At 39.5% G+C, this 10,340-nt stretch overlaps 1 protein-coding gene across 2 annotated transcripts in view; it reads left to right on the top strand.

Moving 5' to 3' along the window:
- The first annotated feature begins 340 nt into the window (after positions 1-340).
- The window catches only part of LOC309398754 (testis-expressed protein 47-like), a 31,417-nt gene continuing 21,417 nt past the window's right edge, over positions 341-10,340 (top strand). For both annotated transcript variants that reach the window (XM_081965936.1, XM_081965937.1), the window contains exon 1: positions 341-607. In XM_081965936.1, coding sequence (XP_081822062.1) covers positions 452-607 — 156 coding nt within the window. In that variant the 5' untranslated portion in view covers positions 341-451. The remainder of the gene's footprint in view (positions 608-10,340) is intronic.

The raw sequence follows: 10,340 nt of genomic DNA, 5'->3' as shown, positions 1-10,340 counted from the left end.
TAACTAATTTTAATCTCTTGCCTCCTCTTAAAATTTTTATTTTTTATACGTACTGTTTTATATTTTAACATTTTATTGTACACCGCCCAGAGTCCCTCTTTGAGAGAGGTGGAGGGGTTCAGAAATGTGCAAAGTAAATAAATGAAAGTATAACTCTCACCTTACCTGTTTTGAACTGGTAAAACTAGAGCTGGATGTTTGTATTACATGTCAAATGTTGCCAGAGCAACAGCTGCCCCATTGAGCTAAGCTAATGCCAAAAGACAATACCGTCTGAGAGCCAACTGAGCATGCCTGGTACTGCTTCTAAGCCACTAAAACCATACTTCAACAACATACTGCTTTGTATGCCCAGAACTCTGCCTCACAAATAATACAGTGGTTAATTGTGGCATTATTGTCCCATAGGCTGTTGCCTTTCAGAATCTGGTTTTGTAGAAGCCAGGTCACAATGTTGAGATTTAATGCAGGCACTTTAGCTCTGGGAAAGCACAAGAAAGGCACTGAAACGTGGGGGAAACGGGATGAATCACCAGACGAAGAGGAGAGGACCAGTTTTCTCAACCAGCTCCTCCTGGATAGAGTTCTTCATGGCCCAGAGGATACTGTAAGTATTCTAGGGCAGGATGCTATTGCTTTACAAGGAATGAAGAAGGAGGGGTTTGTGCAACGCATTCACAGTGAAGAGGAGGGAAAATAGGAAGGATTGCACATCTGCAAATTTCACAAATTTCCCTGGATATATAGAACTGATGAGGGTTAAATCTGCATGCTTTTGAATGCAGCTATCAAAGGTAACTCTCCAATTTCATTAAGAATCTTGATTGTAGTAGCAAAATCTAATGCAAACTAAACTTAGTGAAAATAGGAGTAAAACATGAAAAAAGAAAGAAAATATAAGAAAGAGAAATTTATATAAACAATGTAGTAGCAATACAGTGGTGGGTTCCAGATCCCATTGCAACTGGTATGGTGCAATGAGGCCCGCTCTCTCCCACATCCACGCACTTAGCATGCGCTTAGCACACGTGCACACACACTTATGTGTCCTTACCTCCGCGACGCTCCAGCTGCTCAGCGGAGCGTCATTCAGGTGCCATACACTCTGTGCGCGGAAGCGTCGAAGAGCTCAAATACAGGTAAGGAGCTCAGCAGATGGGTGGGCCCTCCGGAGCACCGTACTGGAACAGTACCCGGTGCTCCTGGCAGGCACCCATACCCCCATACCGGGGTGTACTGCCTGCAACCCACCACTGTAGCAATAGCACTTAGACTTATATATCGCTTCACAGTGCTTTACAGCCCTCTCTAAGTGGTTCACAGAGTCAGCATATTGCCCCCAACAATCTTTTACCAACTTTGGAAGCATGGAAAGTTTGAGCCCCATCAGGATTGAACTCCAGGCTGTGGGCAGAGTTTGCCTGCAATATTGCATTCTAACCACTGTGCCACCATGGTTCTAGTAATTCTTTTTTTGAACTTACCAGCATTTATCTCTTCATCCCATGTTCTATCTTTTATGTATAAACAAATATATAAAACACCTTTTCAGTCCTGGTGTCAGCAGAAAGTCCATTAAGGGTTGTTGGAAGTAACAATATACCTTGTTTAACTTTCATCAAATATACCATCTTTATGCTCTTTTCCTTCTAGCAGTATAAATCTTTATTTTATACAAATATTGTCATTGTTTTAGATATTTCTTCATTTCTATTTTGTCCCATCACACAAAGTTCTTCAAGGTGTTAGCAAGCCTTTTTTTGGAAAGCAAAGAGGGAAAAAATCATCCAGGTCATTCTCTTGGTTTGCCAGCTGTATTTCCCTTTTAAAATTTAAAACCTCAGCCTGTTTCATTTTTAGATCCAGTGAAGCATATTTTTCTAAGCTATTAATTTGGCCTGACAATTGCAAATCCACTTTCACTGTCATCTCTATCATGACAGATAAAATTAGTTTTACATTCATTGTTTCGTCAATAACATCTTTTGGCCATAATCTAGCCATAGAAGCAGATATTATTACTGCCATTGTTGATATTGTGGCTACTATTTTCTGATTCCATTCTTCAAAAGTCTCCATTACTTTTTCTGTCATAGCATTTTGCATTATCTTTCAGATCTGTATCTTTCCTCTAACCTAAATTTTTTTGTCCCTCTAACGTCCTGTTTTTGAAATATGAAATTTCTTGTTTATGTCATATCTGGTAAAACCCATAATTTTCTATGAGAAGCACATTGTATTTTATAATTAATTATCAACTCTTATTGTAAAACTTAATTTTCCAACTTTTTTGATACAGTTAGTCCATTTACAATTTTCTACGATCAAAATCTTATTTACAATTTTACTGTTTACTTCAGATTCTTTAAATTCTTAAGGTCATGATTAGAATTGGCACTGAGCCATGGTGGCACAGTGGTTAGAGTGCAGTACTGCAGGCTACTTCTGCTGACTGCCAGCTGACTGCAATTTGGCAGTTCAATTCTCACCAGGCTCAAGATTGATTCAGCCTTCCATCCTTCCAAGGTGGGTAAAATAAGGACCCAAATTGTTGGGGGCAATATGCTGGTTCTGTGAACTACTTAGAGAAGTCTGTAAAACACTAAGCAGGTATATAAGCTTAAGTGACTGACTTCATAAACCACTTAGAAAGTGCTGTTAAGCATGTAAAGTGGTATATAAGTGCTATTGCTATGTGTTTTTTTCACTCAGGATTGAAAGCAGACATGCAGTACCTGGTGGTTTCAAATTTCAAGCTGTCTAATAGTGTAGAAGTAGCTAATGAACAATTTCAAAAAGTGATTAGAAAGTGAGGTTGTGAACTTAGTGTTCTTTAAAAGTCTCTATTGGAGATGCAAGGTAGTTAATCCTGTAGTTTCCTGGCATTCAAACCTATGGAAAACCACTGTACTGCAGTTTCCTCATGAGAAGCACATGACCGGCGATCATGTGGACTATTTCTCATCCTCTCCATATGAGGATCCAAGGAACCCATCCACTTCCCAGTTCATTGATCTTTGCTGCAGTAGCACACATCACTTTTACAGAGTTCTCTTCATGACCATGAGCTCCAAGCCGAAAGGCTGCAAATTAAGTTCTGGCAAGCAGTCTTTGTGGCACGAAACACAATGAGCAAAATCTTAAGAAATACAAACTGTTGTCTCCTACAACAACTACTCCCCTTTCCTTCTATTTATTCCCCAGCCAGGGAAGGCCATTCAGCATTCACGTGTGCTTCGCTTCCTGAGTCAACTCATTGTCCTCCGTTGTTCACCTCTCCTAACTGCTCTATGCATACGTGCATCTGGACAGGACCCCACTGTTCTTCCTTCTCACTCATATCAGCCTCCAAAGGCAGCTGCTTCTCCGGTGGCTGGGAAATGGTGGTCGGCCCTGGCTAATTCTCTGTGTCTGATGCAGAGCATCCATCAAAGTCTTCCCCAGATTCCAGAACTGGCCCAAGTTCCTCCCCAACCTCCTCATCATCCGAGTCTGCCACTAGCTCCTCTGGCAGCTGGTCGGCACAACAAGTTCAGGGTTACTCTTTCCTCATCTCCTCATAACATAGAAAGGTCATACAATGCAGTGCTCAATACCATGATGGAAAATGGAGCTGCATAACAACTTCTGTCATTCTACTTTGAGAATATGAGGTTGAGGTTAGGTTCAGAGGGAACTGCCATCTATTTGGATATTGTAGTTCTTTCTTCGCCCCTCTGCACAACAATTTTGCTTTCCAGGATACATAAAAGGTGGTGATCCCAAGTTTTAATGACATCTTTTACAGTGTAAGGGCAGAAGTAAGATATATCATATTGCAGCTGTTTATTCAGAGGTTGGTAGGTAAAGAATAACATAGAAACCATTGCTAGGTCTTTATACTCCCTTGCTGAAAATAACCAAGAGAAGAATAAGCATTACCCACAGACATACGCAACTACATCTTGGGTCCTAACACACAAACTTTAGAAGTAAATATGTATCTGTGACACTTTCCTGACTATCCAGCTACCTGTTGAGGAATGGGCCACTGCATCCCAGTACTTTGTCTGCCTTCTGTTATAGGAGTGTTTTGTAACTGGTTACAACCATGCTGGCAATTATATTGTGGCAATGCCCATAATATGGTTTCCAAAGATCCAATATTCCCACTGATCCCCAAAGCTGAGAAATCCCATACTACATTTCTCAATGATCATGATGTTCTGGAAAATACATCATCTTGAAATCAGTATGATGCTAAAAAAATAATGTGCAATATGAAATTTATACGGATTGTGGGCTTTTAGCCTGCTATTAAATGTTTTCAGATTCCAATAATCAGTTAAATTCTGATTCATTAAAGACACTTATTTACGGCAACACAATGACCAAAATAAATATTCAGTTAAGATAGCATCATTCTCTTCTTCAGTTGCCAAATAGTTGGAGGGAAAAGTCTGTTACACAGGGCTTCCTCCAGTCTTTAGTATTTTGATCTTGGGAATTATGCCAGCTATTGCTGTATTAATTAAAGGATATGCGAGAAGAAAAAAAATATGGTAACCCATAGCCTGGCCAAAGAAGCCAATAATCTGTTCAAAACTCTGGATTTCACAGGCCAGTGCAGACAGCCATTGTATGTCTTATTTTTTTTCCCCCATCCATGTTCCCATTGTTCTACAAAGCTTAACACATTCACATATACACACCCCACACACCAAGCTACAACACACTTATTCCTTATATAATGGTCCATACATATGATAGCCAACTCAGGAAAGGTTATAATTCTCATGCAGACCTCACTTTCATCATGTATCACACTGATCACATTCAACTACCATTCTTCAATGCTATAGTCAAAGAGAGTATTCCATAATCCAAGCCTATGGTACTCTCCTTATTACATATTTTCTCTAAATCAACAAATGCCACATTTCTCAATGACCTTTTGGCAGCAAAACATTAGTCTGTGCACTTCCTGCCTGGCATAAAGCCATACTGCACTTCCTCTTTCTACTGTTTCAATCATATCTTCCCAGCACACTTAACTCACCCTGCTAAAATTTCCACATTTCACTCTTGGCTAATTTTTCCTTTATAAAGAGAAATGATGACAACAGTCTTCCAATCATTAGGCACAAGAATAGATCTAGTTTTCACATATACTTTCACCAGATCCCATCGCTGATTCAAAAGCAAACTACATTCCTATTCTATTTTCCCAGTTGCACCATCTATGCCTGCAGTGTTACTGTTTTTCAATATTCTCATCTAAGCTATGACTTCCTTTTCATCATTATCTTTTTTTTCTTGGACCCTACCATTTATAGCATTAATTTCCCTTACACTGTTTGACTTATCATATCACTTCCACAGAAATATTTAAACTTTTCCTAACATTCCTTCAACTCAGTTTCACCTCAGAGATAATTTTATTTTTAATTCCATTCACTTTGCTGGAGGCTTCTTTTTTAGTTCTTTAGCCGTCTCCAAATCGTTTATTTCCATCTAAATTGTTCTCCAATTTTCCTCTATTACTCTTAACTGTTCCTTGCTTATTGCAGCTATTCTTTTCTCTCTCATTCATTACTTTACTTTAAGTCTGATTTTCTGCAGCATTTTAATGCATTTTTCCTAATCTACAGCCTTTTTTTCCCACTTAATTGTTCCATCTAATATCATTTGTCATGCTTTCCATTAGTTTAACTCCACACACACCTCTGGCACTCTATAACATCTTTTCAGTCTCTCCCAAGCAGTTTTCAAATTCTCTTTTTTCACATTTTCCATTCCTGTGTCATTGAGAGTTTAATCTATCTTTTAATACTTTCCTACACAGATATATTTTCTCTCCTTGCAGTTGTTCTACCTTCAATTTAGATATTTTCATTTATTTATTTTATGCTATGTTCACTCCCCCCCCAAAAAAAACAGATGCTTTCCTGAGTCTATTAAAAAGTGTTCCTTTCCATATACAGAATCTCTCATCTTCATCCTTGTATCTTTTACTAATTTTCTTAATATTCATAATAAACAATCTTTCATGGCTCCTAACAGTCAGCTTCCCAACATTGATATCACAACAGAGGTGGTATTCAGCAGGTTCTGACCAGTTCTGGAGAACCGATAGCAGAAATTTTGAGTAGTTCAGAGAACCGGTAAATACTAACTCTGAGTGGCCCCACCCCCATCTATTCTCTGCCTCCCGAGTCCCAGCTGATTGCGAGGGAATGGGGATTTTGCAGTATCCTTTCCCTGGAGTGGGTGGAAATGGAGATTTTACAGTATCTTTGCCCTGCCACACCCACCAAGCCACGCCCACCAAGTCATGCCATGCCCACCAAGCCACGCCCACAGAACTGGTAGTAACAATTTTTGAATCCCACTATATCACATCCATATTGATGGTTGTACAATTTCCTCCATATTCGTTCATAACCCTTCTACCATTACTATTTATTAGGATGTAGCATGCAACTATCAACATCCTTTGAATTCCTACTTTGTACATTGTTGCAACAATCTAGAATGCACCAGTTCATGCTTTCCAACATTCATATCAACTCCTTCATTCATAACTAAACCTACATCTTCACTTCCTTGCATGTATTCATCACCTCCTCTGCTCAGGATCAAACCATCTCCATTCACGTCTATTACCGTATGTTTTTTTCCTCTTTCTCTTGGATTACATATACACAACATATCTTTTTTTCCTTTCCTTTCATTGTGAATTACTGTTTTTGCTACCTATTCCCTTCCATTCCAAGTCACAACCTTCCATTTGCCATGGCCATCACCATATGGGTCCATACTTACTGATCTGTGCTGCTTATGACTTTAGAAATCTAACTACCTTTAATAAGTAGCTTTAATAATACCCTTGCCACTTGGAACATGCTCTGCTAATAGTAAAGCAATGGTGGGTTGCAGGTGGTATGCCCCAGGACGGGCGTACCGGAGCCTGCCCGGAGCACTGGGTATTGTTCCGGTATGGTGCTCCGGATGGCCACCCGCCTGCCCGAGCTCCTTACCTGTCCTTTAAAGCCTTCAGTCCTTCCACACATGCACATAACATGTACAGCACCTGTGCGATGCTCTGCCGAGCAGCTGGAGTGTCGCGGAGGCTTGCGGAGGCGTCGGTGGAAGGTATGATGCAAGTGTTCATGTGGAGGAGGCCGGGCCCCGTTGCAACTGTACCGGTTGCAACGGGATCCGGAACCCACCATTGTAGTAAAGACAGTGTCCATGGATCATGATGGACTTTGTTCAGTATACTACAAGGGCAACAAAGCCTAGTTTTACCCCAGGTATACTTAGATCCAGTGCAAACTAAGTTCTCTGCTTTGGAGACTACCTTGCTAGCCAAGATATTGTTGCTGTCTTCCTACCAACAACGAGGTCTTTGAAGTAAATCAACACATAATGCACTTCCCTCTGTCATCATGTTTACTTATATAAATAACTCTAGACATTAAATGGGGCCAGTAGGCAGTCATAACAAAATATAAATGATGATAGTCATAATTTAGAGATTCGTTTGAAACACTTATTTGCTTGAAAAATCAAAAGACGAAAGGAAGCAGGGGACTGATATACATTAGAGGAGCTTTTAGGAAAACCATTTCAATTCTCTTATGGTTTTTTTAAAAAAAATGTTCTTTGAATGCGTAGCTATGTTCAATTGCAGTCTTCTTTTGTTTGTCAACTTTCCAAATACCTCTTATCAGCTGGAAAAAGTTGCTTATCCTTGCCCTGAACCAACGGAATCAACATCTTGGTCATTCAATATTAGGGATCATAATACGTACATAGAATCAGTAAGGTATCATAACATCCTTAGTAAACATGGATAGGATTTGTGAAATTCTTTAAATTAAAAAAAAAACGGCATATTTCATAAATGTTTATAATTTCATACACTTTTTATAGGGCTAGTATAATTCCTTTACCAGAGGTGAGTTGCTCCTGGTTTGGCCCGGATCAAGTTAACTGGTAGTGGTGGTGATGGCAGGAGGTTCCGCCCACCTGGCCGGACACTTCTGCGCATGCATGCATGAGCGAACCGGTAGTAAAAAAATCCCCAACCCATCACTGTCCCGTACCTATACATCAAATACTGCCAAGGTAGAAAGGATTTGATCTTGGCAAGCTCTGTTTTAATGGCAGGAGACAACATAAGAAAAAGGGTTTCATATTTCATGTCCTTTCAGACAGCCCCTGCATGAACAATGAGCTAAAATGTTTCTTTAAGGTTAGACACATAAGAAGACAGGATGTCTAGCGCAACACATATTTTTTTTCTTTCAGAGAAGGAGCTCAAGTATGATATGTACGTACATTACATCTTCTTTAGAGAAGAAATGAGCATTGATTATCACAAGGTCTAAAGCAGGGCTTTTGTCAAATGAAGGATCAGAGAAACATTCAGAGCAGACTTCTTTCCAAACAAATGAGCTTCTTGCTGTTTTATTTATTTTAGTTAGAAAACATGATAAGGAAAACAAATACATTTATTCTTGTCATAGGTTCAAAAATGCAATTTGTCAAGAATTATCCCTATCATTTGACAGAGCATGGCAGTTGCCAAGCAATGGGAAAATATCTGAATATATACAGTCAGCTATTTTCCACACATATTTTACTCACTGACTATATTGAGCCATTTTCTGGGCATGTAGAATACATTGAACCACAAACAACCCCAAAGACCTGGATTTGAACAGTTGCAATAAGCTAAAAAACAAAGGGCAACCAAATATTTGTATTAAAGATCTTTAATTGACCCAAGTAAGCATGTTTTCTGAACATGGCTCTACTTACCCTTCCTTTTACACCAGCCTATTATTCAAAATTGTATTGGATTGCTGAAGTATGATTTAAAATAAAATTTTATCTTCAACATTTGTGTGTCCACCCATCTTCTGGATCAGTGTTTCTCAACCGTGGCAACGTTCAGCTGTGTGGACTTCAATTCCTAATACTGCCAAAGTTGAGAAACACTGTTATGGACAGTTTTTGTATGTGAAATGAGAGGCATCAGCCTTTACTTCAGGATGGCCTTTTTTGAGCCAATGCTGCGAAAAAAAAAAAGGCTTCATAATAAAATTTATTAAGCGATTTTACCAAGCCCATTTTGTAGCCATAATGGGTTTAAATGGGTAATATTTTATTCTCCCCTGCGTGAAAAGCTACAGGGCTGATATTATTATTATTTTTTCATTCATTTTAAACATTTATGTGTCCACTCATCTTTTAAAAAAAACAACTCTGGGCATCTTACAACAACAATATTGATCTCCTGTCAACCTCACTCTTTACCTGTAGCAAAATCACCAAGTACCCAAGGATTGAGGACTTGCAATCATTATCCTTATCTATAACAAAGGAAAATGGGTGATCAATCTCCTCAACCCAATCAGCAAGCTCTATTAAGACACCTAGAATGGAAACTCCAGGATGGCTGGAACAAGAGAACATACTTGCAGAAGAGGAACCCAGATTTAGATTTCAAAGCACCTCTTAATTTTATACCTTGAGCTAAACTGTGGGAAAAACTGAAGGCCTTCTTGACTGACTGATATTAATCTAATATGTATGCTTCATTGAGGGACATAACTCAAAATATGATGCATCCCTCGGGCCATCTCACCTATGGACCTGGAACAGAAGAAGGTGTAAAGCATTAAGCAAGGTTGCATATTGGCCCCAGTCCCATTCAACTTCTATATAAACTTCAGTGGCCCATCTCCTTGACACAGACTTTCATTCCCCAAAATTAGCTGGAAGATACATATCTGTTTTACTCAACGCAGATGATGCAGCAATACTCTCCTATTGGCATTAAAAGAGCACTGAGAACACTGACATGACATTGCAAGGAAGACCAGCTAGAAATCATCAGAAAACCAAAATCATGGCATTTGGCAAAAGACCCAAGAAATCCTGGGGGATACATGGCAGATGACGGAGAAGGTCTCCTGATTCACATATCTGGGAGTAGACTTCTTCCAACAGTAGGAAACCCCATGGGATCTACATTGCTAAAAACAAACAGAGAAGCTCATCTGCCATCCTTAGATTCCTCAAAACAAGAGGTGGCCACTACATTCCTGCGGCACTCCTCCAATATTCAAAGTCAAGCCAATAGCACAATTTCTCTGTGGAGCCCAGTTGGGCCAATTTTGCTGACCAATTTACAATTAGTCAGGTCCAAATTTCTAATATCAGCTTTTCAATACATCTCTAATGCTCCCCTGAGACTAGAGACAACCCTCATGGAAGTAGAGGCCGTGTTGAACAAACTCAACTACTGGCTCAGACTAGCCTCCTCCCGGGCTTTGCCCCACCAATTG

This window comes from Natrix helvetica (assembly GCF_964273705.1).
Source record: "Natrix helvetica genome assembly, chromosome: 1".
In the NCBI taxonomy this organism is placed as follows: Eukaryota; Metazoa; Chordata; class Lepidosauria; order Squamata; family Natricidae; genus Natrix; species Natrix helvetica.
This window is presented reverse-complemented; position numbering and strand designations above follow the sequence as displayed.